This window comes from Balaenoptera borealis (assembly GCF_965194805.1).
Source record: "Balaenoptera borealis genome assembly, chromosome: 16".
In the NCBI taxonomy this organism is placed as follows: Eukaryota; Metazoa; Chordata; class Mammalia; order Artiodactyla; family Balaenopteridae; genus Balaenoptera; species Balaenoptera borealis.
In genome coordinates this window covers 73,023,677-73,043,853 of record NC_138872.1, presented here as the reverse complement: position 1 = coordinate 73,043,853, position 20,177 = coordinate 73,023,677, and the positions used below count along the sequence as shown (strand labels likewise).

The window sequence follows — 20,177 nt, the reverse complement described above, 5'->3', positions numbered from 1 at the left end:
AAAGAGTGGGAAGAGCCAAGCTGGAGGAGTCCCATCTTCCCCATCACTGGGCTGGCACCCCACCCCCCACCCCAGGTCAGGAGGGGTGGAGCTGCTCAATACAGTAAAGCAAGAGAGAGCCTGGGGGTGGTCCAGTCCAAACTGGGTGCCCACCAGTCCAGTCTCAGTCCAAGCTGGTCCTGTCCCCTCAAGCTCCGGCTCCCCCAGGTCCGAGGTTCCCCCGGTTCAAGTAACACTTCAGTACAGATGAATGTTCAAGTATAGTGCGGGGAGGCAGGTAGGGGGCTGGGGTACCCCTCACCGCTCCCCAGGGCCGCGCCGAACAGCGGGTAGGCCCGCAGCCCCCACTCCTCACAATAGCTGCCATTGTCAGTGACGTTCAAGGAGTCAGGGCTGGGGGGAAGGGACTGAAATCTGGGGAGGGAGGAAGGAGAGGGGTGACCCCGAGGGGGTGCTCCTGCCCCTACCCCTCACTCAGCCCTGCCTTTCCCCTGGCTCCGACGCCCAGATCCCCAATTGCTCCTCTGGTTTCCCTTTTTGGCCCCCACCCCCACCCCCCAACTCCAAGTATCTGGTCTTTGTTCCCTGAACCCTTGGTGGTCTGCTTTCTGCCCGCCCCCCACCACCCCCCCCGCCCATCCTCCACCTCCCCCAGCCCCCTGGCTCCCAGTATCATGTGTGCAGATACCCTTTCCCCATTCTCCCTCCCTCAGACTTGCACCTCAGCCCCCCTCCCACCATCCCTTTGGCTCAGCACCCCCCAGTACCTCTGACCCACTCCCCCCAGGGGATGGACAATGAAGCAGGTGGAAGGGGGAGGGGATGGGAAGGAGAGACCCCCAGAGATATCAGTGCAGGGGGTAGAGAGGGGGGAGGCTGGCTCAAGTCCCTGGGCAGGAACCCCTAGTCATGAGGTGGGGAACCTGGCCTCCTGGCAGGGGTGAAATGAAGGCCTGAGGTCCAGGCTCCTGATGAGTCCTGGGGGAGGGTGGGGGGCACCCAACTAGCTGTCCTTGAGAAGTAGCTTCTCCTCTGGGCAGCGGAAGGGGCCAGGGGGCCCGGCGGCTGCCAGCCGGGCACAAGCTTCAGGGGAGAGCTGGCGGCAGGAGCGCAGGTCTAGGCGGCGCAGGCGCGGGCAGCGGCGGAACAGCGGGAGGCAGTGGTCCGTGAGGCGGTGGCAACCTGGGGATGGGGCAATGGCAGCTGAGACCAGGAAGGTGAGTAGCGGGTAGGCACGGACCACAGGGACCAAGAGGTTAGCAGGATGGACAGACAAGGGACCACACTTACCGGCGAGGTTGAGGTGCACCAGGGTCTCTCGGAGCGGGGAGGTGGGGGCCGTGAGGAGGTGGACGCTGGGATCCCCAACGTGGGCGCAGTGGCTCAGGTCCAGGGCGCTCAGCTGGGGTGCGTGGCGCAGCAGAAGCCGCAAGGAGGCATCCGTCAGCTCCAGGCCGGCCAGGCGCAGCTCAGCTACCCCCTGCAGCCGCCCACGGCTCTCCGTTTGCCCTGGGCAGGCAGAGAAGAGGTCAGTCTCCTGGCTGCTGCCATCCCTGCACCAGCTGTGTCTCCACACTCATCCCTCACCACCCCCTAAACCTGTTCCCACTATAAGGGAACCTCAACTTGCATTCTCTACATGGCTCATGGCTTGCTCTTCTCCCCCAAACACACACAACTCGACATCATTTCATCTGTCCAGTGCTCACACTGCCTCCTCAAGGAGGCCTTCCATGATTACTCCACCTGAAACTATAACATTCCACATACTCAAACCCCTTCCCTGCACTTTTCCCTCTTTTTCTCACCATCTGACATATTATATATTTTTCCTCTCGTCCCACTAGAATGTCACTTCCATGAAGGCAAGAATTTCTGTCTTGTTCTTGCTCTGTGCCCAGGAATTGGGGCATAGGTGCTCAATATGTAGTCACTCATCCAACAAATGACATCCCCGACGGAACTGCCATCCCAGCAGGCTCCTCTGGCACATCTCTCTCCTTCCATGATCAGTGGAGTCCCCATCTGGATCCCTTCACCACTGGGGCGACACCACTCCTGCCTGAACTCCTGCCCCAGCCTCTTCACTCACTCATCCAAAGAGAGCCATTCTCAAATGCAAATGGGACCACATCCCTCCTCTGCTAAAAACTTTCCAAGGGCACCTCAGAGAAGTCCAATCTCCTTGGTAGAACATTCCAGTTCCTACAAGGTCTCACCTGTCTCAGCTCCAAACTCTTCTCTCTCCCCGCCAAATACTTGGGCCAAACTCCACAGGGGACCCTACCTCAAGAGATTGTGCCTGGGGCCACCTGCGCTCAATCCCCTGCCTGGCCAGGGTCCCTGGCTTTCTGGTCCGAGCTCAGAGGTCTCCTCTTCCTCTCTCTCCGGGGTAGAAGAGCACCCACCCCTTATCTCTGCACCCAAAGCTTTCCATTTATTGTATCTACCACAATTCTGCATTTCCGTTTTTGGTTTTTGTAACTTAATTCCCTTGGTACACCAGCAGCCATTGCTTGAGCACGCACCGTGGGCCAGGCACCAGCTAAGTGGTTGCCTGCCCCTAGGCCAGCGGCTCTCCAACTGGAGAGGCTTCTGCATCTCCCTGGCAGCGGGCCCCGCCCCCAGAGTTTAGGGAGTCTAAGGTGGGGCTTCAGAGTTTATTTTCCTAATATGTTCTCCAGGGAATTCCCTGGCAGTCCAGTGTTTACAACTGTGCGCTTCCACTGCAGGGTTCGATCCCTGATTCGGGGAACTAAGATTCCCGCATGCCGCCTGGTGTGGCCAAAAAAAACCAACCAAACAAAAAAAACCAAGTTCTCCAGCGATGTTGAGCTGCTGGTCCAGAGACCACACTTTAAGAACCACAGCCTTGAGAGACAAGTTCTCTGATCATCATTCCTGTTTACAGATGAGAAAACGGAGGCTTCAAATCACTAAACAATCTATCCAAGATCTGAATTAACAGAGCCAGGACACCAGGCCTTGTGACTCTTAAGTCCAAACTCTTCCCACAGCGCTATCTGCTTCCCAGACACCAGCCTAGCCCCTAAATAAACTAGATCAGATGTCACAAAGTCAGGAAGCTAGCCTACACAAGTGTTCTATGGTGTCTGCATAGTGCTAAAAATTTTCTTAGTGACTGATGCTACATAAAAGGACTTTTTTTTTTTTCTTTTTTTTTGCCACTCCACGCGGCTTGCAGGATCTTAGTTCCCCGACCAAGGATTGAACCTGGGCCCTCAGCAGTGAAAGCTTGGAGTCCTAACCACTGGTTTGCCATGGAATTCCCAAAAGGACATTTTTATAAAGAAATTTTTGATATGGAGCTTTTCCTTGAAAAATTGTCAGCTCTGTCATCACCGGGCTACCCCTTTCACCTGATGATGAAAGCTGCATGGTGTACTCCCTAACATCCTGCACCAAGCCCACCACCACTGTAACCTGCCAGGCCACCAAGTCTGTGGGCACCTGACTTGGCAAGCTCTGAATTCTACCTCTTTTTTTTTCTTTGAGGAGCTGAGAGCCTGGAAAGGGGATATATCTGCAGATGCCCTCAACCTCGGGCCACAGCTAAGAGCCAATAGAGGGAAGCAGAGGAAAGAGAGGTCACGTGGCCGGGGCGGGAGAAGTGGGCATCAGGGAGGTTTTCACTGAGGTGGGCCTTCGAGCATTTGAACATGTGGAGAGGGAACATGGAGAGAAGCGTAGCTAGGCAGAGAACAGCAGGGGCAAAAGCAAGGAAGTAGGAAAACTTTCAGTTTTGCTCCAGGAATGCTGCATGAAGCCAGGGAGCCAAGATGATAAAGGTGGGTGTAAAGTCCCAATGAGAATTTAGGCCTTGGAGGCCTGGACAGCTCACCTTTGCAAGCTCCTGAGAAAGGGGCTTAGACTGAAGTGAATTGAAGCAGGAGGAGATGGAGTCAGTCTGCCAGACAACCGGCACTTTCTCACCTCATGGAACTCACTGTTCCCAATGCTCAGTCCAACTCCAGTAAGAGTGGGCAGTGGGTGGGTGCTCAGGTCTGGCTCTCAACCCCTCTGGGCCTCTGGGGCCTCATCCAGAAAATGGGAAGAATCCTATTTCTTCCTCTACTCCCCTTCCAAGACTGCTGTGGAGGGCTATGGGGTGGGAAGAAGGGAGCCATGAAAGAGAGCTGTGAAAGCAAGGTGCTGGGGTGAGCGGACAGTCCTCACCCTCACAGAGCTTAAGAATCTTGTGGGAGGAAACAGATATTAATCAAATCATTTCACAACTGTACAGTGATATGCTGGGAGGGGACTGTTCTCTAGAAGAGGGACTGTAATCTCAATGGGGGATAAGATCATGGAGGGCTTCTAGGAGGAAGTGACATTTACGCTGAGGCCTGAAAGATGATTAGGTGTTCATCAGGTGAAGGAGGACAGAGCATTCTAAGCAAAGAGGAGTGGGCAAAGGCCCTGGGGCTGGAGGAAACTTGGCAAGGAGGCTGAGGTGGCTGAAGTGTAAGGACACCATAGGTCAGTGGGAGCCAGACCAGCCTTTATCGACTGTGGTAAAATACTGATCTTCATCCAGAGACCACCAGGGAGCAACGAGAACGAGTGTAGAGCATGGGGTGACATGGACAGATCTGACCTTCTGGATAGTCCCCCAGCTTCATTATGGAGAACAGACTGGTGGGGGCCAGAGAAGATGCCGTGAGTATCCCATCTCCCGGCTAGAGCTAGACAAAGAGCCCCAGGCCTCAGCATCCCCACCTCACACCTCCGTATGACCCCCAAAGTGACCAGGCCTGTGCTCACCTGACCAGCCTCAGTTCCCAGCATCCCCCTTTGCCAATATGGTTCTCACATCTCATAAAACTGTTTATTCCTGCCTCACACTCCCTGGGAAAACGCTGTCCCTTTCAGGACTCAGTTCAAATAGCACTCCCTCGAGGAGGGCTTCTCTCACCGCCCTCCTGCCCACCACCCGCCCCCCTGACCACAGCTCTCACCATGTCACGCCATAACCTTCTACTTCTGAGTCTCTTCGCATGACTGGGGTTCCACCCGGGTGGGGAGTGGGTCTGACTCAGTTTGAGGTCTCCAGGGCCCTACACAGGGCCGGACCCAGAACTATGTGTGCCATAAAGCTGACTTTACCTGGCGGGGGACCTGGGCCTGACCAGGGGAAGAGGTGGCTGGTCTGACTTGGGAAATGAAACTACCACCTCCACACAACCTCCCAAGTCAACTGGCTCCCTCTTTCTGCTCTGTTCCCTCAGGAAAATCCTTATCCTTTTACTGTAGAACAAGAGGATCAAGGGGCCAAATCTGTTGCTCAGTCATATTTTTGCTGGGTCCACACATGAATTTTAAAAGAATCTGAATTAACTGCCATCATTTAAAAACCAGGATATTTCACAGAAAATCCTTATTTCTGGCTCCTCTTGACAAATGGAACTGACCAGCCACACTGGGCCTGCATTCTTCCACAGCGGTCACCGCTGCTCCCTCTGGCGACGGCTCTCCAGTAGTGCCCGCCACACCCAGAGACTTCACTCACAATCCCCTGGCTTCTCGCAGAATTCTGTGTCATCCTCCTGTCCTATATTGTGTTTCACCCCATAATCATCTTCCCCCTAGAAGGCAGGGGCTACATCCTCCTCCTCCTGTTCCCTCAGCTCTGATCACAGGGCCCAGCACACAGCAGGAGAGTGAACGAATGAACAATGGCCAAGCAGGGCCTGTCTACTCAAACTCATGTGTCCTGTCCTTTCTTCAAATCCTTTAATACCCAGCAGGAGTCAGAAGAGACCTTGGAGGCCTCATACCCCCACCTTGTCCGACCCCTTCTACAAAGGAGCCAACAGAGGCTGCACCTGGTTTGGTGTCTGGCGGAGGCAGCAGCAGCTCTCGGAGCTGGGAGTCTTTAACATCCTCGATCCAGCGGAGGTCCAGGAGCCGCAGGGCCGGCAGTGGGGCTGAACCCAGGGCAGAGACGGAGAGCCAGGAGCAGCCAGAGAGCACCAGCTCCTGCAGGCCTGGGGGGCGTCGGGAAACTGGTGCTAGGAGGACTCCGTCCCAGGTCTGTCCCCCTCCTCCCCCAGTCCCGCCTCACCACCCGGCACTACCTTGCAGTCGGTTCAGAAGCCACATGAGCTGCTTCTTGGAGACACCTGTCCAGCTGAGGTCCAGAGCTCGAGGCTGGCGACGAACCACACCACTAAGCATGGGCGGGGTCAGTGACTTCCGCCGGCTCAGGTCCATTCGAGGCCACAGACGCTTGTCGTAGCACCTGTCGGCCACAAGGGGGAGACAGAGACCTCAGTCCTCAGCTCTCAGGGAGCCCACAATTCCCCACCCCCATGCTAACAGGTTCACCCCAGCTCTCTCCTGGTCCATATAAGATAGCGGGGAGGGCAGGAAGCCCCAGAACCCAGGCCAAGAGCATTGGGTTCAGGGGTCAATTCCATCACTAACTGGATGTGAGACCTTGGGCAAGTCCATTCCTCTCTCTGAGCCTCAGAGGCCTTGTAGAGATGACAGTCCAGACTCAGCCTGCCCACAAGGTTGTTCTAAGCTCAAATGGGGTTACTATAGTTAGCGGGCCTTACAGCTGCTAAAGCGTTCTGCCGTTCTGCCAAAGACACACGCACCCACCCCTACACACTGTATTTGATGGAGCCCCAAAGAGATCTTCCAGCAGCTCCCCATCCCCTACCTTGGGCTTCTTATGGTGGCTGTGGGCACTTCTCATCCTCTAGTAATTTCTGCCCTTGATCCGCATCTGCCCATCCTGAGGACCAGCTGCCCAAGGCTTGACTTACAGCCCTAGTCTCTCTCTTTGATTACTGTATCCCTTCAGCTAGAATGGAGGCTCCACAAGGGCAGCCCTGGCTTCTTCCCCTCAGCAGCCCCAGTGCCCAGCACCGGCCCAGGTGCATAGTACATTACCTGTTGCACATCTGTTGCATGAATGGGTGATGCCAAGCCAGTGTGAACCACTCAAAGCTCCCACAGAGCACCCCCTACAACACACCTCATTTATGGCTTCCCATTTATTCACTCAGTCAGTGTTTATGGAAGGCCTAGGAGGTCCCAGGTATTGAAACCACAAAGACGAATGAAGGCTTAACAAAGTGAAACAGGTTTGTTTGATCCTGATCCCAGCATTTCTGAGAGCCTTGACTAGTCCAACATGCAGAGACCTGGAGAAGGGCTTCCCAAACTTATTTTACCAGGGAACCCTTCCCCATCTCTCCCAAGGTCATCTACTAATACTTTGTAGTACACTGAAGTTCCTCAAGACTCAGTCTGAAAAGTTTCTTCTAGTACAGTAGTTCAAAGCCATGTCAGGAAATTACCACTGGGCTAGATGAACTGTGTCAGAAGCAACAGGGGTGAGGAGGGATGCAGGAAGCTGTCTCTTACCTCCCTCCCAGCCCCCATTCTGGAGGCTTTCCCTTCAAGAAGCCCTGTGCTGGGGCAGTGATGCCCAAACTCTAGTCATTCGCTATCCACTCATCTGCAGAACATGAATTTATGTTTAAATTGATTCCCCTCTTTGAACTTAAAACCAGTATTGTTTCACATAAATATGTTAACCTTAGAAATAAACACCATAAAAACAGGCCAGGGTTACTAAATTCTAGCTAGGTGTTGCTGTGGCTTTTGGCTACCATCTAAAGACTATTTTTATTAAACAGGGAGATAAGTATTAGAAAGGTGTTAAAGATATAATAGCACCCAATGGAGAGATTTCCTTTTCAAAACTATCAATAATGGAAGGATTAAGCCATGTTTTTGTGCCACTTACAACTGCCAGGCACACTCCGGAGCCCCGGGTGACATTTTAGGGAAAGCTACAAGCACAGATACTAAGGCTTCAATCTGAACAACTCCACCCCTCTGTCCCACCTGCCACCTCCTACCATTTCCCCCCTCTTCCGGCATTCTAGCCTCTCCCTCTCCCGGTTCCGTCCACTCAACCAATAAACATTTGCAAATCTCTCCAATTCTAAAAAGGAAAAGGAAAAAAACAAAACCCAAAATAACCCACCTTCAACCCAGCTTCTGCCCCTAGGTCCTGCCCCTTTTCTCCATCTTACGCCATCCAAAATCTCTCTCTGCTCACTCCGACCCAGTCTTGAGTTCCAGCTCAACTGCCGCCACCACCTTGAAGCCCTCCTGTATCTTCCACGGCTAGAAGGGAGCCCTTCCCCCTGGAGGCACACACAGACCACCAACTGTTTCTATATCGTACTCCACAAGAGCCAGGCCAAACCACCTGCCCGCCTATAGACACATGCTGTTTGGTGCCAACACATTTTGGCACATGTGTGACTGACAGAAATGCCAACCACCCCAGATCACTCAGGGCTCAGCTCCAGTGCTTCCTCTTCCAGGAAGTCTCTCCTGACTTTTCCTGGCTGTAGCTAATTTGTCCCTTTGCCCTTAGATGACCAGAACACTGGGTTTAAAGCTCAGAGTGGCAGCCAACAGTCACTGAGGGCCCTACTAATACTAAGTGTCCAGGCATGGAACAGTGAGAAAACAGGGGGGTGACAGCTAAGTCCACAGTAACTGAGGCAACAAGGGACATGATAAGAGTCAATGAGAAACTGGGAGGGGGAGCTTCCCAGGGAGACAATGACTGATCTGAGACTTTAAGGAAGGCAGTAGTTAGGACTTCCCTGGCGGTCCAGTGGTTACGACTCTGAGCTTCCACTGCAGGGGGCACGGGTTCGATCCCTGGTCGGGGAACTAAGATCCTGCCTGCCGCGCAGTGTGGCAAAAAAAAAGAAAAAGAAAAGGAAGGCAGTAGTTATTCCGGTGAGGGGAGGAAGATGATGTGAGTTCCAGATGAGGAAGAACCAGTATCCAGGCCCAGTGCACAGAGAGAAAACGGAGAGCTCTGAGAACCCGAGGCAGCAGAACAAAGGGCAATTCATCAGCTCCCCTGAACGATGAGGATGACGATGACAGTGACTCTAGCACGAACATCTAGTGTTCACTGAGGGTTTACTGCATTCTGTGCACTAAGCATTTAACCTCACAACAGCCCTAGGAGGTAAATACTAGTCTCCTTTTTAGAGGTAAGGAAAATGAGGCCCAGGGAGGTTAAGAGACTTATTCAACGTCCCACAGCTATTAGTGGTAGCAGAGCCAGGTCATAAACCAGGCTAGTCTGGATCGAGAGCCTGAACTCTGAAGTGGAGAAGAGGCGGGGGTGAGGCTAGAGGAGGCCCAGGGTAGGGGTGCCGTGGCAAGGAGGGCTGGAATGCCAGGCTGGACGGCTGTGGCCACAGAGCTCAGAGGTGAGGAGTGTGAGCTGTGGGGATCTAAGTCCCAGCTCTGCCACCTCTGTGCTTTGAGTGACCTTAGGCAAGTCACTTGCTCTCTCTGGGCCTCCGTTTTCCATACCATAAAATGGGGTAAAGGCAGCACTTATTTCAAAGGTTTGCTGCAAAAATGAAGGGAGAGGAAATTAACTACACTTCCATTTTTTTTAAACAATGATTGAAAAATATTAAATGAAAGATGTTAAAAAAAAGAAGAAGGGAGATAGTGCAGGACCCTTCTGAAAGGGCTTCTCTAAAAAGAAGTGTTTAGTGCAGTCGCTGTTCGTGTCCAAATGTCCAACAGGACCGTGGAAGTTCATTGTGAACGTGACAGGGAGCCATAGCCAAGTTCTTTCTAGATTAGAGAATGACACTTAGGCAAGAGGTCAGAAGAAGTCTGAGGCCAAAGCATACATCAAGCCAGGGGAGGTAGAGCTTGATGTCCAAATGCCTCACCCCATTCCCTTTCCCCTCGACTCAACACCCCTGACCAAGTCAGCACCCTACTAAGTCCACCTCCAAACCCCCAAATTCGGGTGCAAAACCTCCCTCCTGCAGAGGCCCTCTGGGGCCACAGAGCCAGACCAGCCCAAACTACCACCTGTAAGGAATGCACGGCCTCCTGGCTCCAACCGAAGACAGTTCTTCCTTCTCAGCTCTCTGGGCTCCCTGCTGCCACCGCTGTCCTCCAATCTGTCCCCCTCTAAGTCTTTACTCCTAACCCCAACTGCCTTGAACCTGGGGTCTAGTTCCTTCCTTGCTCATTTCCTCCGAAGTCCCAACCCTCTCCCCTGCGACTCAGCAGCTCCCCCAGGCCTTGTCCACCCGCCCTCCCTCCGCTCGCCTGGGCAGATCACTCTGCCGCCTGTTTCCAAGAGAAGATGGAAGGCACCAGACAGGAAAGCCTGCAACCTCCTGCTCTCCCACCTACAAATTTCTATCCCACTCCACCCTACCTCTTTCCACACTCTATCCTGATTTCCTCACTTTCATTCATTCACTCACTCGACAAGTGTTTTTTCAGTACCTACTGTATGCCACATATCTTAGAAACGAGGGACACAGCAGAGAACAAAGAGATCAAGTCCAACCTCAACTCCAGGCGACCTGGCTCCAGTGCCCTCACCCCCATGTAGCACAGCCAAAGATATCAACGCCTCCTTGTAGCGAAATCCAACTGCCACTTCTGGTCCTTGGCCTCTCATGACCTCTCGTCAACACCCGACCCTGTTCATCACTCACTCCTTCCTCAACCTCTCTCCTTCAGGACACACTCGTGCCCTCGATCTCTCTCTGCCTGTTCTTTCTCTAACTCACAAATGCTGACATTCTGATTTCTGCCCTCTTCCTTGAAGTCGCTACCTATAGGTTAAAAACTCCCGAACTTGGATCTTTCTTTTAAGCATCAGACCTGTACATCCAGCTGCTCTCTCTCCTGTTTGTTCCTCACTGGCCCAAAGGCCTTTCAGACCAAACATGGCAAATCTGAGCTCTTGGCTTTACCCCGGAACCTGCCCCTCCTCAGTATTCCCAAGCCTGGGCCATGGCATTGCTGCCCACCCAGGCTCATGGACCAGAAACTCAGTTGAGAGTCACCCTGCTGCCCCCACAGCCATTCAGTCACCAAATCCAAGCCATTCTGCTTCTTAAAAAGTTCCCAACTCCAGTCCCTCCTCTCCATCCTCACTGCCCCTGCTTCTGTGCCTAGGCTGGCCCTGATGAAGAGGCCTCAGAAGAGCCTCCTGACTGGTCCCACGGTGCCCCCCGCAGGCCCTTGCTCCACCTTCCCCTCATCCTTCTCATCAAAAGCCACTACTTTATTGAGTGTTTAGCACCCTTCAGGTACTGTGCTAAGTGTTTTGCAAGAACCACCTCATTTTAGCCCTACAAGGTATTGATATGAACCCAGACTACAGACAGGAAAAGGGAGGCCTTGATAGGTATAGCTATCCACCCATGGCCGTTTCATCCAGGAAGTGCAGGGATCACAGCTGATGAAACCCATGGGTGCCAGACTCCAGGGCCCAAGCTGGAAACTACCGTCCAGTCCAGCTTCTGTGCTTCGTCCACCTCCAGTCACAAGTCTCCCCTTGAGGCAGAAATCGGGTTCTCTTCAAGCTCTGGATCCCAGTGCCAAACACAGGGCTGGCCCTGATGAAGAGGCCTCAGCAAACATTTCCTCAATTATTACTTGGGGCAAGGGTGGTGATCCCCAGCAACTGCTGTAACTATTTGCTTCTATGTTGCAGTTTGACTGGGAGCTCTTCAAGGGCACAGATCTGTGTTCTGAGGATGTAAAAGTCTGTGCTTTCAGTAAATATTTGTAGCTGAGTGAGTAATAATGTTTGCTGTTAAGGCACTGAGAAGTTTCTCTTCCCTAAGTACTGTCCTCAATTTTTTATGTATATTAACCTACAAAAACACTAGCAAGTAAATGCCTTGGTCCCCCTGGTTTAACAGATGAAGAAATTGAGGCACAGAGAAGTTAAGGAACTAGCCTGATAACATACAGCTAATCAGAGGAAGAGTAAGATTCACCTACGGGTAATTTACCTCCAGAGCCTACCTTCCTCTCTTCTTAGCTCTATAGCTTCCACGGAGACCAGAAAGTATGAACAAGCACCCCAAAATCCTTAGGAAAAGGACTGAGGTTTGAGGTCAGCCACTAACTGCACTGTGCTTTCAGGTGTCCCTCATTCCCCCACCTCGCAGGGCTGTTATTATGAGGAACACATCAGCTAATGTTTGCAAAGTGCCCAACAGGATGCCTGGCCCACAGTAAGGGCCTGGGAAAGAGTCTGGATTTACTCATTTAATAAAATGTTTTTTGAGCACCTACACTACCCTTTGTCCTGTGCTGAGAACATAAAGCTAAAACAGATACAGTATCTGCCCTGAACAGTTTCATGGGAACATGAAAGTGAATTAAGGCTTATCAACATGCAGAAAGCCTCTATGTGCTCTTTTGGTGGGGGGGAGGGAGGGTACAGATGGAGGAGTGTTGTAGGAGTTTGATGGAGAGGCGGGGGGGTTGCCAGGGGCAGGACCAAAGAGGAAGACCAGGGGTTTGGGAGGATGACCAACATTTCTGTAGAAACAAGACTCAGAAAGCAGTGCGGAGATGGGAGGAGGGTAGGCAGAGGGTGCTGGTGGTGGCTCCGGGCCACAAAGAAGTTCCAAGCAGTATCAGGAGGCCCAAATATGGCTGCCTCTGGGAGGACAGAGGCCACTCGGCAAAGGGCTTTCTTATGTGTAAGTGCGACCAACAATGAGACTGTCCTCAGCAGAGGGAGGAGAAAAGCAAGTGAGATGATGCAGGCAGAGCAGTCAGCACTATGCTTGGCACATACTAAGCACTCATAAATGACAGTTATTAAGAGGAAAGGTTCTGGAGCCAGAAGGACTGGGCTCAAATTCCTGGTTCTACTGCTTCCTCTCCACATGACCTTGACCTCAGCTTCATCTGAAGAATGGGATAACAGCACCCACCTCACAAAGTTGTGAGGGTTCAGTGAGCTCATATATAAAAAGCAGCCTGTACACAGTCAACACGGAAGTACCACACCGCAGTACGTACATCCTACAGAAGCATTATCATTACAAGAACAAGGCCCAGGGAGGCTCCGGGATCTGTTACAGGTCACACAGCAAGCGAGGAGCGTGTGGGCAATGGAACCCAGGCCTGACCAGGCCACTCACCAGCGGCTCCAAGTCCGGCAGACTCGCATGCAAATGCATAGCTCTCGGGGCCCGAGGTGCTGGAAGACTCGAAGCCAGGCAGCTCGGGGCAGGGGGTGGTCGGATCCGGCAGCCAGAGGCAGCGTGTCGGGCTCGGGGCTTCGAGGTGGGGGCCGCACCACGTGCCGCTCCAGCTGTGGGGGCCGGGGCGGGGGGGCGGGGCCCAGGGGCCAGCTGAGGAGGGGCCCCCCACTGCCAGGGCGCACAGCCCGCCGCCCCCCGCGGTTCTCCTTCTCGCCTGAGCTGCCCCGGGCTGGCCGTCGCCCATTCCGGGCCTCCCCAGGAGCCTCATCCTCACTCAGGGATGTGCCTGACGAGTCGGAGTCTGAGTCGGAGTCTGACGAGGACGAGGAGGTGTCAGGCACCCGCTCCAGCAGCTGGCACATCCGCTTGAAACGCTCTAGCTTCTCCCTCTGGGGTGATGGGGACGGCACCGCCGGGCCCTCCGCAGAGGCCAAAGGCGGCTTTGGTTTCTGCGGGGAGAGAGGAAGGCTGTTCTAGGGCCTGGCACATTCCTCCCCACCCCCTATCCCTGAGGAGTCACCAAGGGATGAACAGCCAGAGGGACAGTCCTGAGTTCCAGCCCTGGCTCTGCTCCTGAGTGACATGAGGCCTCAGTCAAGCCATGGCCCTCTCTGGACTTTTCACTATCCTTATCTGTCACATGAAGGCGCTGATCCAATGAATTAAGTCTTATGGGTCTCACTAGCTTATAAGTTTCCAAAAGCAGTGAGGTGTGGAGAACAGTTACAGGTCTAGTTTTGAGTACTGGCTGGGCTATCCATTCTCTGTCTGACAATGGGAAGCCCCTTTCTCATCATCTACAACATGGAACGCTGGACCAGACAATTTCAAGTGTCTCTTCAATGATGGGACAGTAACAATGACTGTCTGGCCCTGGGTGGAGCCTCCCATCCTGACTCATGACATCCTCACAGTGCTGGGATGGAGTGGGCAACTTGGGCCACTCTTTTTAGACATGAGGAAACTTAGGCTCAGAGATTATGGGACTTGCCCAAGGTTACAAACTGATAAATGGCAGAGGCAGAATTTGAACACAATCAGGCAGACCCTGGCATTCAGTGTGTCAGTGCAAAGTGACATCTGAATTCTAGCTTTGCTGTGTGACCTTGGACAAGTCTTTAAACCTCTCTGGGCCTTATTTCCCTCGAATCTAGTACATTTTCAGTTTACAAAGCTCGTTTACTTTAATGTCATTAAACAGCTCGGTGGCATAGATGGGGTAAGGGAGGTAGTATCATCTCCATTTCACTGATGAGGAAACTGAGGCTCAGAGCAGCTGACAAGTTGCCAAGACCAATCAGGGAGTCAGTGGCTGAACAGGGATTTGAACTCAGTTCTTTCCCCTTTAAGGTCTGGAAAGACAAGGCAAATGGGTCAGACGATACCCCAAGGGTTCTTGGGAAATCCGGGGCTCTTGTGGCCTGGCCCCAACCCACTCTCCCCCTCCACTCTTCCCAGGGGCCCAAATGCCCATCATGGCCAAGTGGGGCTGGGGCAGGACAACGTAGGCAAGAAGGGACAGATTTCTGTCTTCAGGGTGGAGGGTGGGGCACGGAAAGGTGGGAAGGGGAGGGAGGAGGTCCCCGGCACACCTCCCAGTTCTCGGGAGGGAGCCCAGGGTGGCAGGATGAGAAAGCCTGGCTCGGATTCAGAACCCTGGGGGGCAGAAGGCCGGGGCCGCCTGGGTCCGATCCTCGGAGGAGGCAGGCGTCTCCACCCACCTTCTTCAGGTGCCTCTCTCGGCCTCCTTTCACCTACCAAGGCAAGAAGGAGATAGGGGGACAGGGAGAGACGCCATTAGCCCCGCACTGTCCACAAAACTAAGAGCTATGCTCTCCTCTCAGACTACAAATCCCAGAAGCCCCCAATCTCAGGGAGAACTCTGAGCATGCTCACCTTGTAACCAGTGTCTTGGCTCACTGAGCATGCTCTCATCTCCTCTTTCTTCCCCCTCAGGCCCTTTCCAGCCCCTCCTTCCTCCTCTGCAGCAGCTAATTTGAGCATGCTCTCTGCCTCTTCTCTAAAGCACCCAAAGCTTCCCTGTCCAGTGCCATTTGCCTCTCACCTGTACCTCTCCACCATACTGAGCACGCGCCATCCTCCCACCAACAACTCCTGAACTACATCTCCCTACAATCTCTGGGGGAAACCCATGAAGCACTATCTCCCAGGGCCTCCTCCCCTCCAAAAGGAACAGGACTACAGCTCCCAGAATCCCTTAGGCTGGACCTAGTGAGCATGCTCCCTGGCTCACCTTTTTCCTTGGGGTAGGGGGCTCATTCCCTGCCTCCCTCTCCTTTCTTTTGGGGGGCCCAGGCACGTCCTCTGGGGGGGGCCCAGCAGGTAGGGGACCCTTGCGCCTGGGTGGGGGTGGTGGAAGTGGCGGCTCCTCCGTCAGCTTCCATCCACTCCCCAGGCTGGCGCCCTCCTCGCCGTTGTCAGCCCTGCGGCGGCCTGGTCCCTCACCTGAATCCTGGGGAGATGGAAGCTGGGGGTGAGGTTCTGCACAGATCCCCAACCTCCCACCTACCCAGAGCCTAGCACCCAGACAAGCCCCAGCCCCTACCTTGCTGGTCCGGCCTTCCTGGGTGCAGCGAGGGCACTCCCAGCAGTTGGGGATCTCTGCATTGATGACACCCTCAGCCTTCCCCATCTGCAGGCAGAGGGCAGGGAGTGGATGTCAGGTGCCAGCAAACTCAGAGGCAGCCTAGCCCACCTCCTTGCTCCCCGACAATCTGCCCTACCCCAGCCTCCAGGGTCCCCAGGGCCATCACCTTCAGGCAGCCAGGGTGGACGATCTCGTTGCAGATTGTACACTCCATGAGGCTCAAACCAAATTTCTCTTCCTCTCCCTCCACTGTGTCCTCCTTCCCAGCCTCCCCACACAAGAGGCATACAGCTGTGTGTGGGAGCACAGGCTGTCGGGGGAGAGGGGGCGTCAGGGACCCCAAAAGCAAGCAGCAGGAGAAAGACCCTTCTTTCTGGGGATCCTGGCCAGCTGCTGGATGAGGTTCAGAACCCATGGGCCAAGCTGGGTCAAATCCTGAATTTGCTCCTTTTTGGCAGTATGACCTTGAGCAACCGATTTAACCTCCTTACATCTCTGTTCCTCCATCTGTAAAATGGGGCTAGGAATTTTTTTCTTGCAAGACTGTCATAAAAATGAGATAATGCAGGAAATGTAGTTGATACATAGTTATTACTGCTGTGATCGTTGCATCTGGATCCAGGGCCTTTGTGACCCTGAAATTGTAGCTGGCTTTGGGAAAGGAAGAAGACTATAGGCAAACGTGACAATAATACCCAGAGAGGGCTGGAGGGAACACAGCAGCAGCTTGGGGTGATTCTGAGTTTGCTCAGTGAGCAGCGCAAGGATTGCCCTGGACCCCACAATAAACCTGGTTTTGGCAAGACCCCTGGGAACACTAAAGGCAGCTGGCTGGTCCTAGAAAAAGGAGAGTGGCCTTCAGACAACATGACTTTGGAAAAATCAGTGGTAATATTGAGTCATATCAAGAAGGTTGTGAGGCAGGCTCAAGGAAGCAGCAGGTGGGGAAGAAGGAAGGAAAGTGAGGCAAGGGTTGGGGGAGAAAGGAGGAAAAGGGAGGGGCTGTGGGGTAAAGCGACCAACAAGGAAAGAGTGGCTACAGGAAAAAAGGGAGGTGGCGGCATGAAGGGGACCCAGGATGCAGCTGGCTCCTCATGGCTGCTGGGGAAGGACCACTCTCTGGAGCCCTGGGAAGCTCAAAGGATGAGGAAGCTGGGAGGAAACCCACGTTTCTTGGATACCTACTGTGTGCTGGGCCTTGTAGCAGGTACATTCATATCCATGCTGTTTAACCTTTACAACTCAGCAAAGGAAACATTTCACAGAGAAGGTACCTTGAGGTTCAAAGTGATTTGCTCAAGGTCACACAGCGGGTAAGACTGGCCTCAAATCCAAGACCACTCTAACAGGTGAAAAGGAGGCCAAAGAAGGCAAAGACCTATTCACAGGGCCAGCTCTGGGAAGGGGTACAGGAGGGCCTGAGCTTTCTATGGGTCTGTACCTCTGAAAGTTGGGAAAAGCGTGAAGGTACAGAGTGGGATGGATTCTTCTGTACACCCTAACACTGGCCCCAGCTTGAAGGTGAGGACAAAAACGGGCCTGGAGAATATTTGAACAAGCCAGTGAATGAATGAGTGAACAAACAGCAACTTTACATTACACTCTAAGGAGTCACCACCAGTCACCCAGAAAGGCGCTGGGGCTGGCTGGGGAAAGGTGCCCGGAGCCCCAGGAGTGCCCGCTACGGCGGGGGCAGAACTCACGGCAGTGCACTGCCGGAGCAGGCACGACTGCTTCATGCGCCCGGGCCCCCCAAACTTCTTCATGTCTCGGCAGAAGTGGCAGTCCCCGCACTCAGTTCGCACACAGGCCCGGCAGCGGCGGCAGCGGGTTCGGCGTCGGCGCGCTCCGGCCCCCGGCCCCCGGCTGCTCGACGACATTGGGGGCGTCAGCAACGCCGAGGGCTGTGGGTGGAGGGTGGCAAGGTCAGGGGCCCACTGGGGCCCTGGCCGGGGAGACTCCTGGCAGCTTCCCCCACTACTAGGCAGCCAGAGCTTGGCTTCCTACCCAGGGAGACAAGGAACAAGGAGGTGTCCCTCCTGCAGGGGGTGAGGGGAAGCACTCCGTCTAGGCAAGGCCGCTCTCTCCCTGAAGCAGCTCACCCGGGCCCTCTGGGAGCCCCGAGAACTGGCTTCCGGAGCTCACTCCTGCTCTGACACTTCATTGTGCCCCCCTGCCTAGGCCAGGGAGGACGAAAGGACACTGAGAGGGACATGGGCCCTCTCCACTGACATCCCCACAGCAAAGCTCCTTGGAAAGCCAGGGGCTCCTTGTCTGTGGAGTTACCTTAGACAGGTCCCAACTCTTCCCCTGTTACCCAAATGTGCTCCAGCCCATGCTCTCCCCAATCTAAAATGCCCCAGATTTAGCTCCCAAATACCGACAGATTCCTGGGTGGAAGCTCCAGACCTTTCCTACTCCCTCTCTTCTCTCTCTCATAAGCTACTAAGACCCAATCTCTCTTCCCCTAAAATCTAGATTTCCTCACCGGATTCAATGGTATCCTTCTTCCCTAACCCAGTCCCTAAAGAGTCACTCTGTTGCCCAACTTCCCAGTGCTCGGAAACCCTCCCTGAGATGCTGCTTCAGAGCCCCTCCTCAGCCAAAAATCTCAACTCCTCTGCTCCCCACAGAGCTCCGTCTGCTCTAAGACAGCCTCCTCGTGGGTCTCTCAGGTCAACCTGGGCAATCTCCCAGATTCCCTGGGATTCTCGAATCCAGCCTGACATCTCCACAGAACTCAAGATGGGCTCAGTCCTACATGTGTACCCCCCGCCCCCAGCTTCCCAAGCTGCTTTCCACTCCTAATTGTCTAGAATCCCTTGGGCTCCCCTTCCCATGGAAACCAGATCCTCCAAGATCCCATACAGACTCAGCGAGCCTGGAGGGTCTCTTTATGGCCAGAGTCTTACCCCAGCTTCCCCCTTTCCAGGGACTTCCAGACCCATCCATGGGGGGAAGGGGCCCTCCAGCGCTCCAGGGGAGGGGCCTTGGAGGGCGGCGACTGCAGGCGGGGATGGGGGTCTGCAAGGGGAAGCAGGGTCTAGGAAGGAAGGCCAGTTCCCCAAGGTTGAGAGGTAACAGGAAGGAGGGTTGGAGATGAGTTTGGAGCAAAGAGAGGGTGAGGCTGGGGGCGGGTAAGGTAGAGAGAGGCCGGGCTGAGGATGAATGGGACTGGGAGCTGCCCAGGTCTGGGGGTGAGGAGGAGCCGCATGAACCCACCTCACACGTGTCCCGGGAGCCATCTCTCCCTTCTCGGCAGCTCCCGGCGGGTCGGCGGCCATCGGCGGCGGGGGGGCCGGGCGGCACGGGGCGCGAAACGCTCAGAACGCCGGGGTCCACGGCCCCCCGAGGGCGCTCGGCCCCTCCCTCCGGCGGAGGCCGGGACGGCGGCGAGTGGAGATGGGGGGCGCCGGGGGCGAGGCCCTCCCACGGGCTGCGGCGCGGCCCTTCCAGGGGGAGGTCCTGCTCTGGGGGGCTTAGTCCCTCAGCCCCCCCAGGCCAACGGGGGCTCCTCGGGCGCAGGGTGCACAGCTTCTGCCCGGGCCCCACTCAGTCCGGGGGTCCGAGTCCCAGCTCCCCTCCCCCCACCCCGCCCCGCCTCTCCCCGGCGCCCCCGGCCCTTTAACTGGCCCCTTCCCGGCCCCCACGGCCCAGGGGTCCTGGGCCAGGCCTGGGCCCCCCACCGTTTCCGGGGTTCAAGCCCCGCCCACCGCCGGTTCCCGGGGAGGGGGGGGTCCCTGTAACCTGCCCCCCTCCCCTGGGCCCGCCCCTGGCCTGCGGCCCCCTGCCCGACTGCTACGGGGCGAGCAGAGGGGGGTGAAGGAAGCTGCTCGGCCCCGCCCCCCCAGCCTGCGCGCGCCCCCGCCCTCTCCCCCTCCCCCCAGCGCGCGACCCTCCGGAGATAGGGATTTAAATAAAATTTGAATAAATCCCCTTCCTCAAGCCGGAGGCTGGAAGGAAGGGATGGAAGGGGGCAGGAAAAGGGGGAGGGGGCAATTGGGGTGTCTCAGCCCCCCTGGTCCCCCGGCCCCGCGCTGCTTCGGCCCGGGGCCCTGGCCGCCTCTCTCATCCCTCCTGAGCTCCTTCCTCCTTCCTCCTCTCTTCCCCCTCCCCTCTCTCCTCCTTCCCTCCTCCTTCTCCTCTTTACTCCCTCCTTCTCCCAGAAGAACCCCGCCCCCTGCCCCCTCCTTCCCCCACCACCTCCACTTTCCAGGACTAACACGCGCAGGGCACGACGGAAGTCGTGGTCCTGCGGACGCTGGTGCCACCGTGGGAACAATGGGACGCTGGGGCCAGCGGGGACTACAAACAAGATGGCGGAGGACGTGCCAAATCGGGAGCCGAGGGTGCCGGGAGTTATAGTCCGGTTGCCCCGAGGCTCCCCGTTGCAGAGCATAGGGCAGCGGGAACGATGACTACAAACAACATGGCCTTCTTCCCCGGCCCGACCTCCTTCCCAGGCACTCACACGCCCTCCTGTCCACAACCCTCCGCGT

The 20,177-nt window shown here is 55.3% G+C and overlaps 1 protein-coding gene across 3 annotated transcripts; it reads right to left on the bottom strand.

Moving 5' to 3' along the window:
* Nucleotides 1-663: 663 nt before the first annotated feature.
* FBXL19 (F-box and leucine rich repeat protein 19) lies at nt 664-19,221 on the bottom strand. 3 transcript variants are annotated; one of them, XM_082360829.1, is made up of 11 exons: nt 18,901-19,221; nt 17,382-17,582; nt 15,845-15,988; nt 15,637-15,723; nt 15,325-15,543; nt 14,663-14,824; nt 13,008-13,519; nt 6,099-6,262; nt 5,847-6,008; nt 1,291-1,509; nt 667-1,182 (listed from the first exon to the last, which is right to left on the bottom strand). In XM_082360829.1, exons 2-11 carry the CDS (start codon nt 17,556-17,558, stop codon nt 1,004-1,006), a joined length of 2,025 nt encoding a protein of 674 aa, XP_082216955.1. In that variant the 5' UTR covers nt 17,559-17,582; nt 18,901-19,221; the 3' UTR covers nt 667-1,003. The 3 variants fall into 3 exon arrangements, with proteins under 3 accessions (XP_082216956.1, XP_082216955.1, XP_082216957.1); XM_082360831.1 differs by having other exon boundaries at nt 14,792-14,824; XM_082360830.1 differs by lacking the exon at nt 17,382-17,582 and having other exon boundaries at nt 664-1,182; nt 18,901-19,023.
* Between the last annotated feature and the right edge of the window lie 956 nt (nt 19,222-20,177).